General features: G+C 46.2%; 1 protein-coding gene across 2 annotated transcripts; it reads left to right on the forward strand.

Annotated features, from left to right (window-relative positions):
- The first annotated feature begins 513 nt into the window (after positions 1-513).
- On the forward strand, positions 514-18,966 carry LOC144726305 (alpha-enolase-like). 2 transcript variants are annotated; one of them, XM_078604897.1, is made up of 12 exons: positions 514-636; positions 3,072-3,182; positions 4,434-4,529; positions 6,998-7,056; positions 7,400-7,469; positions 10,500-10,633; positions 13,688-13,910; positions 14,968-15,165; positions 15,976-16,177; positions 16,512-16,620; positions 16,738-16,796; positions 17,753-18,966. In XM_078604897.1, the coding sequence occupies exons 2-12, from the start codon at positions 3,098-3,100 to the stop codon at positions 17,817-17,819; spliced, it is 1,302 nt and encodes a 433-aa protein (XP_078461023.1). In that variant the 5' UTR covers positions 514-636; positions 3,072-3,097; the 3' UTR covers positions 17,820-18,966. The 2 variants fall into 2 exon arrangements, with proteins under 2 accessions (XP_078461023.1, XP_078461024.1); XM_078604898.1 differs by having other exon boundaries at positions 554-636; positions 3,075-3,182.
- The last annotated feature ends 1,629 nt before the right edge of the window (positions 18,967-20,595 follow it).

Genomic DNA, 20,595 nt, shown 5'->3' on the forward strand with positions numbered 1-20,595 from the left:
CCACCTTGTTGAGCTATCGTTTGTGGCCAGATCGCTTTTGGAAAACAAGTTAATACCTCAGTGGGCTTTGTCTGGTAGGATGTGGGATGGTTTCGTTTCATTTGTATCTGTTTTGGTGAATTGTTTACCTTTCTTGTACTTTGCACTCCTATGTTTTGTTTTAATACTGTTTGTTGCTGTCACGTTCTTACCCACCCCGACTGGACATCTGACATCTGTGAAAAAATAGCTTTATAGCTCATCGGATTCTTCCTGCAGTATAAATAAAAATTCTGATGATGAGACCCCCCCTTTCTCTTTCTCTCTCCCTCCCTCCCTCTTCTCTTGGCGACAGTTGCCACGGCAACGAACCCCCCGCATTGGTCCCTCGCTCCTCACGTCACTGCGGCAAGGCGCTCCCTCTGCAGCGTGGCGCGGTGACGTCGCTGCGGCACGCGCTCGCAGCCACCGCCGCGAGAGGGGGGCGGGGTGGGGGTGCGCGTTGTGACGTCACTGCGGCAGCGTGGTGACGTCACAGCAGCCGTGTGTGTCTCTCTTGACACCAACCTCATCCGTCGACATTTGCGAATCCGAGGAGGCGGCAGAGAGGAAGAGACCTCGCCAAAAAGTCGTCGTTCCACTACGCATTTGGGCTACGTGAGTATAGATTATGTGCCGCTTTGATCTATTGAAGCTCTGCATTTTTATACGGCGTTGTAAATTGGGTGCGCGTGGAGCGTTTCACTCTTGGTTGCAATTGTGGTTGATTTGTGTCGTTTAATTGCTTTGGTGGAAGGCATCGGTCGGTGAATGAATTGGGCATTGAATGCATGAGGGAATACGCAATGGCATCTGCTGTGACGTCTGATACCTGCCCCGTCTTGCCTGCAGGGTTGGCTAGGTGAATGCAGATACGTTCACGCTCTATTGCCCAGTCAGCAAATGTGCACGACTGTAGCTTTGTTGATGTACTTTGTGTCCCTGTACGAGCTTATTTAATCGCTCCATCTCTCCGCGTGGGAAGATCTCACGGCCGGATGTCATCCACTGGCAGCCACTGCCGTCATTGTACTTGACCATCGGCTAACGTCGTACCTGCTCGCGACTTGTCCAGCTGGGATAATCGGCGACGTTTCGGGAAACGACCCTTCACAATTTTCTGATAACTGCCAACGCGGTATGACCAAATTGTTCACTGCATGTATAACAGCCCTATTGCCAATCCACTGCTGAATGAAAGCCCCCACCCCCTCTCATGCCGTGTGGGACGTAGGGGTTGACGTGGGATTCTGACCACAAGTATTGTGGTTAATGCAGACATGATTCCTTGTAAAAGGTTTCAGTTTGGTGTTTTAACATCTTAACACCTGTTTTGTTGCCAGAAAAAAGGGGAAAACCTATTCTCAAATCAATTGATTATTCTGCCCACCACATATCCCCGCAGTGGCCTATCACAACCTGTCGATTGTGGTGATCACTCATCCATGCATGCATTATCCCGACTCAATCCTCATTAGCTTCTGAGGTCGGGTGCATTTTGTGTGATTTGGCCATAGGCAGGTGATAATTCATAATGACAGTCTGGTGAGTCTCAAGATATTTGTAAAGGGGGTCCTGCAATGGGATGTTTGGCAAATTCAATTGATGCCTGACAGGATGATGATTTTATGTATTAAATCCTCGATTACCTTGTAAGAGACTTATGGTCACAATGGGCTCTCACATTTTTTATGAAGGTCATCTGTTGATCGTGATGATGGCAATGCAAATGTTTGGAGGTGGAGTCCTAACCTTGACAGCCGTGGCTATAAATGGCATCATCATTGTTAAAATTACGTCACGAAAATACGATCAATGTGATCATTGGGCTGTATAATAATGGTGAAGGGGGTAGTGTGGGTGATGGCAGTGATGATTGGTATAGACATATAGTAATGCCGCTGATGGCGATGGTAACATTGAGAATTATTATTCCGGATGAAGTACAGTGGCGCAGTAAATCGCACGCTGCGCGAGGCACCCGGTGAGCCGATTAAAATTCCAGGATGCGGCTAAGATCAGTGGTGCGTGATATCCGAAGCAGTCCTGAGCTATCTTCACCGACCGGCACTGACCTACGTGGTCATTAACAAACCCTATGACCGATACGGTGTCTGGAGGCCTTCATTCTTGCAGTGGCTGGACCAAGGGCCATAAATAATGACATTGAAATTAATTATTTTGAGGTGATTAGTAGACATGTAACGGTTCACCACCATCATGATTCGATTGTCACGATTTGAGGGTCAACTTGTGACTCAAGAATCGATGCTTGTAGTTGGGATCTGGAGTGCCTGCAGGGTGTCTATGAACCCCATATAGTACGGAACATACATCGACATATTAAACAATTGATTCCAAAACATACGCTTGGATGCACGTATTGTAAGAATCACTAGGTCTAAATCCAATTGTCATATCCCTAATTACGATAATAAATTGGGTAATGATGGTCTTAGTGATTGATGAAGTGATGACATTACAATGATGATGATTGTTTAACGTGATGATTTTCACTCAGTGCGAGGTCGCTCTATAAAACTAAACTATGAATTTAAATGTTTTTTATTTTACCAGGTAAGACCCATTGAGCTATATAGCTATTTTTCAGAGGCGATCTGGCCACAAATAATAGCTCAACGAAGTGGCTTATCAAGTGCAAATTCATAGCAGCCAATTACTCCAAACACGTGTCTAAATGTGGAGGGAAAACCGGAGGACCCAGAGAAAAATCCACGCGACCACGGGGAGAACATGCAAACTCAAAATATATAGGCGTAGGGGTCATAGTCGAACCCATGACTGCCTGTATACCAGGAGAGGGAGTTAACATCTCACCACGGTGGCTCAACTGCCTTTTCCCAGCCATCCGTGTTCAAGAACAGCCCCAAGACCATCCTTTCTTGCTCTGCTCATGACTGCCTTTTTTGTTTAATATATAAAGTAAATAAATAAAAATACATCCAACGTGTTTCCACCGTGTTTCTGCACAGGGTCTTGAAGATCGGTCACATTATTGAAAATAACTCGTTATGGTTGTGAACCTACCCCAGCAGGTTGTGCTTGAGACACAGCCACCATGTCCATCCTGAAGATCCACGCACGGGAAATCCTGGACTCCCGGGGCAACCCCACCGTGGAGGTCGACTTGCACACGGAGCGCGGTGCGGCAAACACTGAAACTGCTGAGGGTCGTGGGATTGACGTGCAGGCAACTGCGGTAGTGGTGGCGCTGATGTTGTTGACGCTGGAGCAGTGACGTGGTAGTTACCACGCTACACTACGAACCCCAGTGACCAGAACTCAATTCCTGACCGTGGACATAGTCAGTGTTGAATATCTGAATGGGACCTGGGTGTCTCCTAAGAATTTTCGGATTTAAATCAGTACCTGGTGCAGTTTGTAAACATCAGCACTGGGGAGACAAATTTGGTCACGTGTGGTGCTTGGCCACAACACTCACTTTATGAGTGTTCTTTCGGCCTTAGTAGGTGCTACCTAAGAGTACTTTTCCTGACAAATAACTTCATTTCCACAGTTGTAATTCTTTTTTTTTTATCGCGCAAGGCTATCACTAAGGTGCTATGTTTCACAGACGAATATTTGTCTGAAGCAGTTTCACAGTAGGGCCAATGTTGCAAGGCGGTTTTATCCAATTCATTAAATTATGCAATTAATTAAATTAAAACGCTATATAGGGGCATCTTTGTCTTTGTTTCAATAATGATAGTTGTGATAATTGATAGTACTGGTGGCAACGGTAACTTTGGTGGTGGTAGTGGTGGTGTTAACATGCAGCTCCTTCATAATAAAGATTTTTTGGGTGAGGTAGCGCAAGTATAAATGTGTCGAAACCCTCCACCACCCGACACGGCCAATCAGTAAGGGATTTGTCATGTAAACAAAACGCCAAATAGCTACTACTTCAGCCCACCGGTGAGTTGAAGAGTGAATCCACAACATTTACAATCTGCGTAGTACGACATTTCGCTGGTAATTACATCCAGCATCATCCGGCGATTTGCCAGAATAGTGAAGCAATCCACCTGCTTCCGGTCTTAAATTGAGCAGCAGGACGACGTCATCACTGAACCCAATCAGGTGCAGAGATCAGAGGCGGAGGAGGGGGGGGGCGGTATTGTAATTATATACTAGATTAGTAATCAGTTAATTAGTATGATTCCTCGAAAATGAATTGGAATTGGAATATGTATTACTTAATAATTGAACCCAATCACTGAACCCAATCAGGTGCAGAGATTAGAGGCGGAGGAGGGGGTTATTGTTATTATATACTAGATTAGTAATCAGTTAATTAGTATGTGTTTCCCCTATAAGGAATTGTCATATGTATTACTTAATAATTCGCTTCCAGGCCCTAATAACAGCTCCTAATAACTGGATTGATGATTCAGGGATGTTCCGGGCGGCGGTCCCAAGCGGGGCGTCGACTGGGATTTATGAGGCTCTGGAGTTGCGAGATGATGACAAGGGGCGCTACCTGGGCAAGGGTGAGGACATCACCACCACCATCATCACACAGCAGCAGCAGCACCACCCAGAAATAACATTGTCACCACTATTAGCATAGACATCAACAATACAGTAGAACCTCGGAGATCGAACGCACCAGAACTCGAACAAATCGGTGTTCGAACGATATTTCTGAACATTTTTTGCCCCGGAAAGCGAACGAAATTCGGAGGTCGAACGGGCAATCGCGACTTGAAAGAACCTGTACGGTTGAGATGCGTATGGCCAGCGTGCATGACGCTTGCCCAGACAAAAGGTTTTACCACCTCCTCCTCCTCACCACCTTCCACTCAAGCCATTAACTCTCCCTACTACAGGTAAAGTGAAGTTCAATGTTCATTTATTTCATTTATTCCATATATTTATTCATTTATACTTGGTTCTTTCGGTAACGTCACGTAGGTATAAAAATAAAAATAAATAAATCACGACGTTTCGGGCGCAACACAAGCGTCCGTCATCAGGTAAAGAACCAAAGAGTATGGATTCCTGCAGTCACAAAAGCTTCAAATCAAGATTTATTCATTTATTCCATTTATTTATTGTGTTTCTTGTTTTTTTGTATGATTTTATGCATGTAATTACTCTAAACTTCGTGTAAAAATGCTTTCTAATGAGATATTTCTTGTGTCTGGAACCAATAACATTAACTCTTATGGAGAAAATTAATTCGGTGTTCCAACAAATCGGTGTTCGAATGGCCTTCTGGAACGAATTAAGTTTGATCTCCGTGGTACCACTGTATCATCACTATATTGCGTCAGAGTTTCCCAAACATAAGTAATCGCAATACACCATGGTACATCTGTTTATGTTTACCGGTCTTCTTTGTTCAAGTAAAAATGAAGTTGTTATAAGCAGTGCACGTCTATTGATTGCTAAACATGTCCCAATTGACATAGAGAGTGCTGATTCAAATTAAGGATGCTCTCTACTTAACGTGTGGCACACACCCACAACAACAACAACCAACAACAACACACACGTACACATATATACGCATACAAGATGTTGCTCTTGTTTTGAATTTGTACTCTCTTATGTCGCACGGCACACGTTCAATAAGCATCAGGCACGTTCGGTGTGCAGTGCTCTAATTTGTATTTGAATGAAGAAGGCTGGTACACATGGGTGGGTTTTGATGACTGGACTTTGGGTCACCCTAATCTATTGTCACCAGTTTTGTAGAGAGGTCAACATTAAAAGTACGTGTGGTACTCGACAGGGTTTCAGACAGGTGGACTTCAACAAAGCTACTGGAAAACAGGTTTCTAGACTTTCGATACAGATCTGCGGCATGGGATGATAAACATTCACGGAAGTGTAGAGTAAGCAGTTACAAATTCAGAACAGGATGCGGCAAGAACGCGTTGTAGACGCAGTCGGGAAGAGGAGGCTGCGATAGGTGGAGCACATGTGCTTGATGGAGGAGGTCAGGTGATCGAGACGGGCATTGCAGTGGCACCCAGAGGTCGACAACCGAGGGGTAAACCTAAAGCCAGACAGCGGGAGACTGTAAGAGCAGGCCTTTGTGAATGGTTTTCAATTTGGCATCAGCTGTAGTATGTATGTATGTATGTTGAACTTCATTCGCACCGTACGCAGCCAACCACGCTAATCGGAGGTGCGGGGAAGGATAGCAAACTAAACACAACAAGAGTTTTCAATCTATATTTAAAAGTACATAGCTCCAGTGGCTTCCTGATATCGGAAAGAAGAGTGTTCCAGATGGATGCAGAAGCGCATCTGAAAGCGTGGGAATATATATATCAAAATGAAGTTATCGTGAAGTGATAACCGTCACAAAAAAAAAATTGAAATATACAAAATTAAGTGTCATTGATTCCAACAACAGCAACGTCGTGTTTAGCATTGTTGGTAGGTAGGTTAGTGACAGTTATTGAAACCAGATGAGAGCCCACTGAGACTGAAAGTCAAAGCAGACCTGAATCACGCAATAATAAAGCATACAGGTGAATAAATAGTCAAATATAGCTTATAGGTTCCGGATATCAAACACTACAGAAAAAAAGCAATACAAATACAGTTTATGTGTTTTAAAAATTAAACATTAAATGAGTAGTGGTGCACTGCGCTAACCACGATTTCGATTCACGGCCATGGCTAACACCGATGGTCAGTGCTATCTGATCCAGTTGTACCCCCTACTGCCCCCACTTTACCAACCTGCAATGACCAGCGTGGTGAAGTGTGCTCAAACAAACCCATCACTGACATGGCATCGGGAAGCCTTCACGCAGCGGTGGATTGACAACTGGCTGTAAAATGATAATCATGATTAATATGCTTAACAATGGCATATGGTATGATTCAAAAGCACTCATGTTCATAATCTTCCAGATAATGATCCCATTTCACGTGTAAGGCTGGAAGAAATCGTTTTCTAAACGTGTTCCTCCGTGTGCCGGTGTCACGTTGTCTGCAGGTGTTCTTCAGGCTGTGTCGCACATCAATGACACCATTGCCCCGGCCCTCCTCAGCCAGGTGGGGGTCTCTTACCAGTCCAATTTAACAGCGCACATAACCCCGCTTTGCCCCGTGCCAAAATTCAGCCGCGGGTACTCGGCTCGACAGAACGCGCCCGCCAACCGCGTCATAAAATAACTCCTGCGGTCTGTGTTTGTTTTTATTGTTTGCAAGCCGCGTATCGCTATAGCAATATAATGAAATGCCCTCTGATGTTTTTGCACGACGTTTTGCAATAAAGTATTTGGGTGGCCCCATGGAATTCGGGTAACGTAACTGTTTATGGCTGCGTTGCTGGTTCGTGTTACGTACTTTTTGCTGTGTGGCGCTGTTGTGCTGTGTGGCTGCTGCTTGCTTGCAGAGCTTTAGTGTGGTGGAACAGGAGGCGATTGATCAATTCATGCTGGACCTCGATGGAACTGAGAACAAATGTGAGAAATACAGATTCATTGCCTTTGAGTACATGTCATCATCATCAGCATCGCTTCCACTGCAATCCATTCACCTTTCAAACCGTGATGCGATGGATTTTTGAGATTCAGAATTGCAATTTGGGGCTGGAGGGATGACGTGAACCCATTCAATGTGTATCGAAATGTATCATTATTATTTGATTCATTGGATTGGAGTATGAGCATAATCATTTATATAACTACATTTATGCATTGTTCCACTTATAATAATCCTCCATAAGAAACTATCCATACATTCCAAAGCAGGAACCTGGAGTAAAAGTCACGACTCAATAAGGCTTTCCTAATGGTCTATTGTTATATATTTACGTTTTTGGAACTAGTTTTAATAATTTCCAATATAGTTTGTCGATTGGCATGTTGCTTATGGTGGGGGGAAATGTGGGTACTCCCAGATCTCCTGGCCAGCGTGGAATAGTAGGCCAAAACCCTCTGGCGTGTCCTTCGAGAGCTCCCTTAAGTGGAGGCCTTTTCACCAACTTTTATATCACGGCTGTAAAGTCAGCATTGCACGAATTAGGATTGCAATAGAATCCCTTTGAATCAGATTGCACAAAACAATGTTCCATTGCAACGCATGCTCAAGCCAACGATTGAAGTTTCTGGTTGTAGCAACACTATCTAGAACCGCCAGGGTGTGCAGTAGCAGCGTTTATTACTTTGATGATGGCGCCGCGGTGGCTAGAAGTTGACTACCTCGCCTGGTATACAGGAGGTCGTGACTTCGATTCCGACCCTGATGCCTTATTTTTGGAGTTTGCACGTTCTCCCTGTGGTCGCGTGGAATTTTTTCTCCGGGTCCTCCGGTTTTTCCCTCCACATGTATAAACACGCGTTTAGAGTATTTGGCTGCTATGCATTTCAACATGACGAGTTATCGTTTGTGGCCAGGTCGCTTCTCAACAAGAGCTATGTAGCTCAGTGGGCCCTACCTGGTGAAATAGAAAGTTTAGTTTTTAGTTCAGTTTCGTACTTGCAGCTCACTGCCAAATCTCAATGGGTTTGTTATGCAAGGCTGCATTTTTGTTTTACTGACTGACGAATCCTATGATGTCATGCACACACAGCCTTGTTTAACATCTGCACACTCATTCCATGCTCCCTACGCACTGGTTGCATGCAGCTTGAAGCCACGCGCACATTTAATGCGGGGGGGGGGGGTGTTGTTTTTTACGAGCTGCAACGTTACATGATTGAACACCAACAATGTCAGGGGTAATTATATTATCACAGTTATTGCTTCGTAGATAACGTCGCCTGTGCTGCTGTGCTGTGTTGTGGTTCTGCAGAGGGCAGTAAAGTGCAATATACTGTTGTGCTGTACTACGCTTCCAAATGTATGCTCCCCCTTCCTTCACCAACCCACACTGGCTCGTGTGGTGAAATATGGTCAACAAACCCCCTTGACCCACACGGTGTGGGGCTGCCCTTGTCCAGTAGTGGATTGACAAAAATGGATAGTAGATTCACTAGGTCATATCTAGGGAGGTATTTATATTTCCAATAATTTAAATTGTTCACGTTGTCATTGGCACATTCAAAAACTACCATCACTAACGACGGCATTCATATGAAAGGTGAAAGCCAAACGTTAGGCATACTCAAATGAATGTTGGCCGATAGCTCCTCTATGGGCACTCCTGAATCGGGAGGAGGGTATTCCACATTGCTGCTGGCAGGATCGGCATAATCCAGATAGCAGCCACAGTCATGTAATAATAAACAAGAAAGGACAACCATGCGTTTGCATAGATTCAGTTACACTTGCCTACATGCATTAGTCATCGGGGGCATTTAATTAGCGACAATAACGTTACGTTTCAAGCTGAACAAATGAAGATGTCACATGTTACGTTGTGTGACATTGAGAGGTGACGTCACAGTTAATAACATCGCCCTGGGCCAGCAAAGGTCAATCTTTTTATCGCTTTTAGGCAACCATTGTATTAATATTGATGGTTTTCTCTGGGGTAGTAAGTCCTGACTCGAAACAAAATTGTATTGAAACATTTTGTTTGGATTTGATTATATTTGTAGTAGTATTCAGCAGAGGTGTGGACTCGAGTCATGTGACTTGGACTCGAGTCAGACTCGAGTCATGAATTTGATGACTTGCGACTCGACTTGGACTTGCATAACAATGACTTTGTCCCACCTCTGGTATTCAGGAGGCTTGACGACGGGATCGGAGGCACACTTATTTATTGACACCAACTTGTGTACAGTAGCGGATACACACAGTACTTAAGGGGTTAACGTCCCCTTTACTCAACTAACAGGGAGACACGACATCTAACCCCGCTAACCTAAGCCCGAGTCCTCCACTACGGAGCTAAGGGAGGCTACCTATCCCAGCCCTGGTCAAGCTGGGATCCCGGCACCCTGAGTCTGGGCTCTCGGGGCCACGCCACCGGCTTGCCCTGGTCGGCCCTGACAAGGACAGCGAGCCAGGGGAGCTCCGGGGCCTATGCAAGCTGGTCTTCGGTCTTCGCTGGTTAAAGCTGATACTCCGACCTCGAGCACTCCGGCTCACCACCTTTTATAGTACTCGGCCCCCGGGAGGGGCCCGTGGGGGATGCAGGTGCGGACGTCGGTGTGAGCACCTCCTCTGTGTACGGCCCTAACCACGCCCCTTGTGTTTGTTAGCCATCCGCGCCCATACACAATTGCACCTCTACATATTTATAAAAGTTATCATCCCCCCCCCCGTTCTCCCCATATCCCCCCTGTTCCCCTCCCCCACCCCGATTATTACAGACAAAGCTAATGCATAAACGATTTGGTTGTTATGATTCAAGATAATTGAATCATAACAACAAGTCGCATGAGTCAAATGCCAGTGAATGCGTGTTGTCGTTGAAGAAACCTTTAAATATAAAACGACACTAATAACTTAATCTAAAAATTCAACTGAAGAGATTTAAAAAAATGTGGAGTTAACATCTCACTCATGATGATGATGATGATCTGTTGTTGTGGAACGGGCAGCCAAGTTTGGAGCGAATGCTGTGCTTGGCGTCTCGCTGGCCGTGTGCAAGGCCGGGGCGGGCGAGAAGGGGGTTCCGCTGTATCGGCACATCGCAGACCTTGCCGGGAACTCTGAAGTCATCCTGCCTGTCCCGGTGGGCAACTGTACAAGCATCTGCGTGTTGTATTATACGTACATCTGCTTGCGCCCGTGGGTTTCTGTTTAGTCTAAAGTTGTTTGCGCACTCCGATACGAGCGTGGCGACCCGCTTTCGATTCCAGCATATGGCTAACATCCGTGGGGAACATTTGAATATTTGAACCGAGGAGGACTTAATCTGGTGCCATGTGTAAACATCAGCACTGGAGAGGCAAAGGCAGCCCAGCGTGGTGGCGGCCACACCACCCCGTTGTGCGCCGTGATGGCCTTCATGGGTGCTTCTCACAGCATTTTCCCATAACAGACTGTAGAAGTTGCTTGGGGGATCTTTGTCTTGTGAAAAAAAACCTAATTTTTATCACGAATGTACTCTCGGCATCATGTCATGAGAGGGAGTATCCATTTTGATCTCTCGCAGAACAATGCAACCCTAAAATGTATAGACTGGCCCACAGAAGTGAATATCACAGAGCTACCGCTAAGATCCCTTCAATTTGACCTCTGGTCCACACAGTAGGGGACACGAAGAGTTATTTATTTGCCAAATGACAGTCGAATTATATATTTTGTTCTCAGAGCTGGAGTTTATCAAAATAAAGTCCAGAACCAAATTTAATATGATGGGATTTTTCTTTGCGTGCAGTCATTGGTGACTGGGCTGAGACGAGCAACTCACTATAAAAAAAAACCAATTTGAGAACACATTATAATCACAGTTGGCTGCCTGGATTCTTCGTGTATATGTGTCTCAGCATTACTATTACAATTCAGGACTTTTATACAACCACTTCTGAAATGGTATGTTTTGTCTGTCGATGGGTACATTTTTCTCATCTGTATGTGTGTCTAAGTGTTTTAATGTGTTACCCTTATCATATGTGTGTGTGCATATGTTCACGTTTGCATCTTATTTTTTTAAATACATATTTATGTCCGCATTTGTTCATGCATTTGAATTGCCGAGAATTTAATTGGCGTTGGCGGGTCTTTGAGCGTGCATCGATAGCTCAGTTCACATTGACATTTTTACATCTGCGTCTGTGTATCAATGTCCGAGCGTGTGTTAGTGCTTTCTCTGCATGTGGGGATCAGTAGTGCAGTGGATAGCACGCTGCGCCACGAACCCGGTAACCCGAATTCGATTCCTGCTCATGGCCAACACCTAGGCCGACTTAGCCTCAAATGAGTATCTGGCGTGGTGCATAGACATCGCCACTGGGGAGACAAAGGCGGTCGGGCGTAGTGTTGGCCTCCCACACCCTCTTGTGCCGTGCTGGCCTTCATAGGTGCTCGTGGACAGTACTTGCCCCAACAGTCTATTAAGGCTATACGGGGGACTTTTGTCTTTGGCTCTACATGTCAATGTCAGCACCCACCACTGTGCTCAAATACATTCGCCCATTGGCTCCTGTCCCATGTAGAGATGGGATATCAGACTATTGAAGTAAAATCACTCTCCTGATTATTGGTTCAATTACCAGACTAATCGGACGGCACAAAATAGTTCCAAACATGTGCCGGCTGGACGGGAGGTGATGGGCGTGGCTAAGTCATCGGCATCATCATTGATCTTTGTCACACTGTGCGTTGCTCGTTGAAGGGTTTTCTACCTTCGGTAAGCAGGATGAAAGGGGCGGGTTGTGGCAGTCAGAGAGGATGGCTTTGGGGGCAGGGTGTCTCCTGATTGGTGAGGGGTTCGGATTGACAGGAGTGCATGGAGCTTGGGTAAGGGGAACCAGGTGACAGGAGAGGAACGAGCGGGAGGAGTGAGGGACGCGCGTGTTGGCTGTGCGGCGTACTGAGTACGAGTTCAAACATTTGATTTGCTGTAGTGAGGGCCATTGGTGCCTGGAATGAGCTAAGTAGTGACAGAGGACATTTTTGGTAACGGAGCAAAGTGTCAGTTGGAAAAGAAACATAGCGTAGGGTGTCAGATATTCAAACGGCATCGCGGCCGTGGTGGTGTGCTCGGATGTATTGGTGAGGCGGCCATTTTGTCGTGGAGGTGAATTTTCGCTGCGTCAGTTTTGGATGAGGCGGCCATCTTGAAGAGGACAGTCTGAAGTTGGAGCCAGGAGTGTTGGTGACGTCAGATTGCTGGCTGACGAGCACAACCACCTGGAGTCTTATTGTGGACAGCGGTTATGTTCACCTGTTCACCACCCAAGAGTGGATCGTCACAGAAAACCATGAAAGTAGCCCTCCCGAATGCTGAAAACTGCGGGGGTTTCGACAGCTGGGGACACTTGTGGGGAAGAAGGGAGTTGACCACCTGAGGGCTGTGAAGTTGTCGTTGGAATGTTTTATTTAATCTATTCAAGAACTGGGGGAACGCTTGATACGTACCCTGGATGGTTACTCCGCAGTGGTCATCTTTCGGCGTTCGTATTTGAAGAAATCCGTGAAACCGGAATTTGTTGGGTTGCTGTAGGATTGTGTTGCTTGTTGTTGCTGTTATGATGGTGATTTGGGTTGCTATATTTGCTGGTGATATTTTCACTCCCCCGGGAAGTAGCAAACGTGCAACTATTAAATGATTTAATGACTGTATTTTATGGGTCTTTTGGTAAAGCCACGTAGATAGAAAAATAAAAAAAATATCACGACGTTTCAATCGCAACACAAGCAATCGTCTTCAGGTGTATGTTTCTATCTACATGGCTTTACCCAAAGACCCATAGAATATGTATTCCTACAGTCACGAAAGTGAAGATTTAAAACTGCAAAAAAATTGTATTTCAGTATACTAACAGTGATCCTTGTTATACTCTGCACACGGTCATTGGGTGTGTCATGTAAAACGGGTCCCACCATAAAATAAACCACAGCAGTGCGGGTACTAGAGCTAGGGTCGGCGATGGACCGAAACCCGCAAAAGCTCATGTCGCAAAAGGACGCAGCATTACACCGGTGTCATTAAATTGAGCAAATTCACAAAAAAAAGGTGGCCTGGTACAAATTTTGGTTGATCAATCGGCTTAATAATCGCCCCAGCTCTCATCCAGATGGGAGACCTTAACCAATCGCCAATCCCTCGTGCCTCCTCCAGGCATTCAACGTGATCAACGGCGGCTCCCACGCCGGGAACAAGCTGGCCATGCAGGAGTTCATGATCCTGCCCGTCGGGGCGGAAAGCCTCTCGGAGGCCCTGCGCATGGGTGCCGAGGTCTACCACTCCCTCAAGGCCGTCATCAAGAAGAAGTATGGCCAGGACGCGACCAACGTGGGCGACGAGGGCGGCTTTGCCCCCAACATTCTTGAAAACATGGAGGGTGAGTGCCGAGTGCTGAATGAGGGTGCTGTGAAATCCTTCCTGCATCCCAGTGGTGTAGCTGTCGAGTGTGCAGGCAGTGCAACATCACTGGCCGGAGGGTCTCAAGCACTTAGCTTGGACGAGGGGCCCCAATTCATGGTTTGCACCAGGACTTATTCCATTGCTGCATCCCAAAATCCCTCACCCTCAAAACGCCGGATGATCCAAATGACGCTGCCAAACTCCTCACTCCCGCACTACTAAGCAAGATCACGTCACTCCAATGGTCGACTGATGTGCTCACCCCACTGGCTCTTAATCCAGTCCCAGATTAACTTTAAATTCTCCCTCATTGTTTTAATCATCCACCATAGAGTTTAACACGTCGGCTTTCGCGACCAATATCATCCATAATACAAAAAACCTATATTATGGATCCCCCATAGACTACCCCTGCATAGTTCTCCCCTCTCAAATCGTTCTGCTCCCCTTAATGAGCCCTCCGCTCCAGCAAGCAAGGCCTTCTGTCAAAGCCCCCGCTCATCCTTCACTCGGTGGGAGGCCACTCCTCCTCTGCTGCTGCCCCCGTGGTCTCAAACCTCCTCCCCCAAGGCCATCGGTGATCTCATCTCCCTGCCCCCATTGAAGTCCGGACTTGAGGCTTTCCTCTTCTCTGGTTACATCTTCTTCCGTACAGCGTCTTGAGATGTGGTTGCAGTTAATAATAATTACGATAATGACAATAATAAACGGCAATTTGTCAATTTCACTGTGGGAAATCTCCCCGATGTTGTGGAAGTTCATGGTGGTGGTGTGGCCAATGCTTTACCATGTGGTTGAATGTGGACTGAGGAAGGGGGTGCCCAGAACACAGACATAACCCGCCGCTGATGTTAGCCTCAATTAAATTAACCCCAAGTGAAATTTTTACTTGAAAATATTATGGTTACTGTTGGCATGGGACATGGAACAGCAATCATCTCCATTGGCATTCCTTGAGCCTTCAGTGGAAATTCTACATTGATGGTTGATGGTAATACGCGCCGTGCACGTGCATTGCCTTGTTGCCTTGTCAGCCCTGGACCTCCTCACCCAAGCCATAGGCAAAGCCGGCTACACCGACAAAATTGTCATTGGCATGGATGTGGCCGCCTCCGAGTTCTACCGCGACGGGAAATACGACCTGGACTTTAAGTCCCCCGCGGACCCAGACCGCTACATCTCTGCCGACGAGCTGGCAGACCTGTACCGCACCTTCATCAGCGACTACCCAGGTGGGTGCGGTGGGCACAGCTGTGGAGGCCAGTGGCTCATAGGTGAGCGAGCCTGGGGTTATGGTGCCATCTCACCTGCAGTTTATATTATGTGGCCAGATTACCCCTGCATGTGCCCGATCACGTCAGATCTCGGAAGCCAAGCAGGGCTGCGACAGGTTTATGCTTGGATGGGTGGCCACCAGGGCTTTCCACGTGTTGCAGGCGTGGGGATGTGAGGTGGCCAAAAGATGGTAGTGTTGAGTGTCACCTGCTCGTATCTGTGGATTTCTCCAGGTTCTCCGGTTTTCTCCCACATGAAGCCAAACACTCAGTCATGGAATTGTCCAAATATTCCCAATGGCAGATCCTGCTGAAAACGAGTTTTCAGACTCCGATAGGCTTCCCTGGGTTAGTAATTAAATGGGATATTATTTGGGTCTTTAGGTAAAGTCACGTAGAACTATTTTTTTTACAAAAACTACTTTACCGAAAGACCCAAAGAATATAAATTCCTGCAGTCACGAAAGCTTTAAGTCAAGATTTAATTAAATGAGATATTTGGAAAAAAAGAGGTACAGATTAGTGGGCACATGTACAGACATTATGACGTCAAGACACCATGTGACTCGAACAGAAAATCTAGTTTCAGAAAACTGTCCAAGTTAATTTGCAAACAATCACTTATCCATACCTCTCACTACCCAGTAACTCTCTTACCCTTCCATTTAATCTCCATCCATAAACTCACCAGTGCTCACCGACCAGCATGGCCGGGGGTCTTGCGCTGTGATAAATGCCCTTCCATCCGCTCGCCCACCACCTCCGTAGTGGTGTCCATTGAAGACCCGTTTGACCAGGACGATTGGGAAGCATGGTCCAACTTTACTGCCAACGCTGGCATTCAGATCGTTGGCGACGACCTGACCGTCACCAACCCCGCACGCATCCAGACCGCGGTGGATGTCAAGGCCTGCAACTGCCTGCTCCTCAAGGTCAACCAAATCGGCAGTGTCACGGAGTCCATCAAAGCGTGAGTGTTGTCCGCCAACCCCGTGTGACCTATAGGCAGTCCAACTGTACCAGGTCCCATAATCTGATGGGGCCTAGGGCTATGAAGAGGAGACAAATTGGGCATTGGGGGGTGGACCCCGTGGAATTCTTTGCACCAGGGCTCATGCCAACCATGCTAGAGCAATTAAGTCGGGCACCTAGCTCCACTTTGGAGTTGTCGTGGCCCAGTAATGCAGCCATGGGAACCAGGCCGGGCCCAGTTGCCTAATTTGTAAAACCGGACCGGTCCGCTTCAAAGTGCGGCCATGGAAATACAGCACGATTTTTTGACCTCATGTTGCGGGTGTCGGCAGATGCAAGCTGGCGCAGTCCAACGGCTGGGGAGTCATGGTGAGCCACCGCTCGGGCGAGACCGAGGACACCTTCATTGCTGACCTCGTCGTGGGGCTGTGCACTGGCCAGGTGAGCCATTCACTGGGTGGGTGGTGTGGCGCGTGATCAGCGGTGGTGGGAAGTGGCGAGCGGTGGCGAGCAGGAGGGAACGGCTCTGTTGGAATCTTCGTGTTCGTGTGTGTGCAGATTAAGACAGGTGCTCCATGCCGGTCTGAACGTCTGGCCAAGTACAATCAGCTGATGAGGTGCGTCAGCTTTCATCATTTTTTACCACCACGATTGAACACCATCGTTTTCCACGCGAAGAATTTTTTCCATTATGAATCGTTCGCAATACGTAGTATGTTATTTGAGAACATCACTTACGAAATGTACTAAATATATGGGAGGCGAGCAGCAGCACAGTGGTTAGTGCACTGCCCTCACCTTGGTGAACAGAGTTCGACTCCCATCCATGGTTAACAGTCCTGGGTGCACACCTTCACCAAGCCACGATGACCATTGTGGTGAAGAATGGGCAAACGACCCCATGGTCGACACGTCATGGGGAGGCCTTCTAACAGTTATATTAGTGATGCCCTCCAATTGTATTTTCTTATAAAAATAGATCCATGTTTCACTCTGGTCTTACATGGTTAAACATGTTTCCATCTAATATGATGTTCAGTGGTGTAGTGTAATAAAATAGCGTTTTGGGGCATAAGCTCGTCATTATCTGTCACATTGGTGGGTTTAACACTCCCAACAATGTTCTAAAGTCAATTTGACCATATTTTATGTCAATCAGTGTCCGCTTATAATATTTAATTTGAATGAACACTACTTGTACATTTACATGTACTTGAAGATATATAAAGGATATTTAAACATTTATACGATTTCTAAAAAGCCCAAAGTGATGTTATTAGTCGTGCAATGAGGCAGGTGGGCCGTGTGAAGGCTACCATCTCCCTACCATTGCCAATACAACTGTGGTACTCCATTAACCGTGTCAGAACAGCAACTGGTCGCTACACACACCACTTGCATAACGGACCATGTCGCGAACAACTGCATTCTATGCCCGTATATTATTCACGCAAGTCCTGAAGCTATCGGATCGCTCACAAGCTTAAATCTAGATGTATAATCAGCACCTGCTTGCCATACACTAGAAGAAGACTTATTAACAATAAAAACAACTGTTGCTTCTCCATTGCAGGATTGAGGAAGAGCTGGGGAAAAAGGCGCAGTTCGCCGGCAGGAATTTCCGCCACCCCCTGGCTTGAAAATCCGTAATGCAAGCCCTTCCGTAGAAACGTGCACGTTGAAACCTATAGCACCTCCTACCTCCCCCTGTTACCATCACCTCTCAGTTGTGCTGCCCACCACATATTCACTCCCCAAGTAACACGAGTAGCACAGAATCCACGTGGCGGCTTGAAGAAAACTGAAGTTTCTGGTGACCGTGTTAGAAGCAATGGCGTGGCGGGGGTGCATGAGGAGAGATTACCAGAAGTGGCCCGAATGGGGGACAAATGTATCCGGAGCGTTTAAACATATGAAACTAAAGCGAAAGTGACAAATAGATAATTAAATAGGGAAAGATTGTTGGTCAAGGCGGATAGGATTTGCTGAATAAGTTTGCTTGGAGTTGTTAATATCGAGGGCTCAAGAAAGGTGTGAATTGGCTTGTGACACAGAACCTACTAAACAAACACCCAGATCGCCGATAGCTGATCAGTTTGTTGAAAATGTTTATGAAATGTGAGTAATAGCTTAAATATTGAACAAATGTGAAACTAGGACTTAAACATGAAAATATAAACTGAAAAATACTCATCTGAACAACGTAATAATTGGCTTCAATTTTGAGAACACTTGATGGTAGTTATGATGGTTTAGCCTGTTTAGTGCAGTTGGGTTGTTGGACCCTGAGAGGGATGGGAGCATCGTGTTTAGTCGGTTCACGTTGTTCAGTGAGTTTGCTGGACCGTGAGAGAATGTGAGCATGGAGTCTGCAGGCCAGAGCCCTCCTCTCTCACCTCCTGAAGAAATGGGCCAAGGCGTTTGAGTGCAAACTTGAGTGAAGGAGCTGGCCGAGGGTACAGAGTGTTGGCGAGGTGTAGTGGGATCAGTGGCTTTGGTCATGATGACATATATGTATGTACGTATGTATGTATGACATCTTGACTTGAGAGTGTAGTTGTGACGACTCCTGTTATGAAAGAAACAAAGCCCAGACACGTGCACAGATGTTATATACAGAGATATACGTGAATGTTATGTAAAGCTACTACAAAAAATAATCGTCCGACAAGCCTTTTAAGTCTAATGGCTCATCAAGTTAATTGTGATCCCACGTCCATCCCGTTTGTGAGTGTTTTCTTCGTGTAAATGTGTACGTGTGTAAAATAAAATGAAGTGCTGAAGAAACCTTCCGTGGAACCAGCGAGTCCCTTCATCATGCTACACTGTATATTATCAAGGTTTTGCTGGCTGGCGGGCGTGCGGGCAAGTGCGTGGCGGTTATGTCACCGCACACAGCTACGTGATGACGACATCCGAATCCCACACGCCTTCCCTGCACCCACCCTCCCATGCATATGTGCAGGCAGTGATCGTTTTAAGAGGTTTTTTTTTGTTTAGATCGCGTAAATATATAAATGTGTCGTTAAAACCCACCACCACCCGACACAGCCAAGTAGTAAGGGGTTGTCACGTAAACAGAACGTGGCCAATTCGTCACTAGTACAGCACTAGTGTGTAGTGTATAGTGTAGTGTATAGTGTAGTGTATAGTGTAGTGTACAGTGTAGTGTATAGTGCAGTATACTAGTACAGCACTAACCCGTGTGTTGGAGAGCCAAAGCACAACATTTACAATCTGAGTACGACGTTTCGCCAGTAATTACAACGAGCATTCATCAGGCGGCAGCCAGATTTTTGGAGAAGTCTTACTGTTTCGTTTCTTATATAGAGGCGTAGATGTGGTGACCACGCTTCTGCGTCCTTGTGCCACGTGGGGGGCGGGGATTACTGAGGCAACGTACATTATGCATGTCCATTATGCGAGCCCTTTGAACTTGTCTTTCCTGTCTAATGTGTGTATTAAAATAGCCGTACCGACGGTAATCTCTATTGAAGTATGCTACCCTTCGTAGGCATGCATTTAAATAATGTATTATTTGATTATTTGCTTCCACGCAGCACTAAGGCGCTTGCTATCCGATCGGTTAAAATTATTTTTATTTCTTTACATTTTGATAGATTCTCTAATTAGTCTTGGCCAGTAGTAGCTGGTTTTGCACAGAACTTCAACATTATCAACATCCATTGAGTGTCCTTGTTGATGACTTGGCAATCATTGCCAAGTTATCAATTCCAAAGGAAGAGTATACCTGATCAAACCAAGGGCATTAAAACCACCAAGACTTTATGGGCTACCAAAAATTCACAAACCCGATGCCCCATTAAGAGCCTCGTTAATACAATAGGCTTTGCCACGTACGAATGAGCACAAAACGTAACGAAACAAATACAGCCCTTCATCGGTAGGACCTCTTCGTTAATCAAAAACTCTGAACATCTCGTAAATATAATGAAAGATTTTAAGTTTAACCCTAATGATATTCTCGTAAGTTTTGATGTGACTGCTCTGTTCACGAGGGTTCCGGTCAACGAGTCAATTAGATTACTCGACACTCTGGTAACGAACAAAGGTCTAGAAAAATATATCCCAAGACTAGCTAAACACTGTCTAAAGAACACTTCTTGTGGCATGGTGACTTCTATAAACAAAAGGAAGCAGCAGCAATGGGCTATCTTTTGTCTCCTGTGATAGCGAATTTGTGCATGTTTAGTGAAATCGGGGATGTCACTGTATGGTGCCGGCCCAGAAGGGCCGTGCCGTTCGATGTTCCTACATCGTGGACAGCACCGTGTGGGTGGCTGTGTGTAAAACCAGCCCTAGCGGGGCTTGGTGAGCACTGGGATAGTGCGGGCACCACGCACAGCGTGTGGTGGGGGCTCCCACGAGGGGGAGTAGGTGAGTGTCGGCCCAGGG

Source organism: Lampetra planeri, chromosome 23, assembly GCF_965212315.1.
Source record: "Lampetra planeri chromosome 23, kcLamPlan1.2.h2, whole genome shotgun sequence".
NCBI lineage: Eukaryota > Metazoa > Chordata > Hyperoartia > Petromyzontiformes > Petromyzontidae > Lampetra > Lampetra planeri.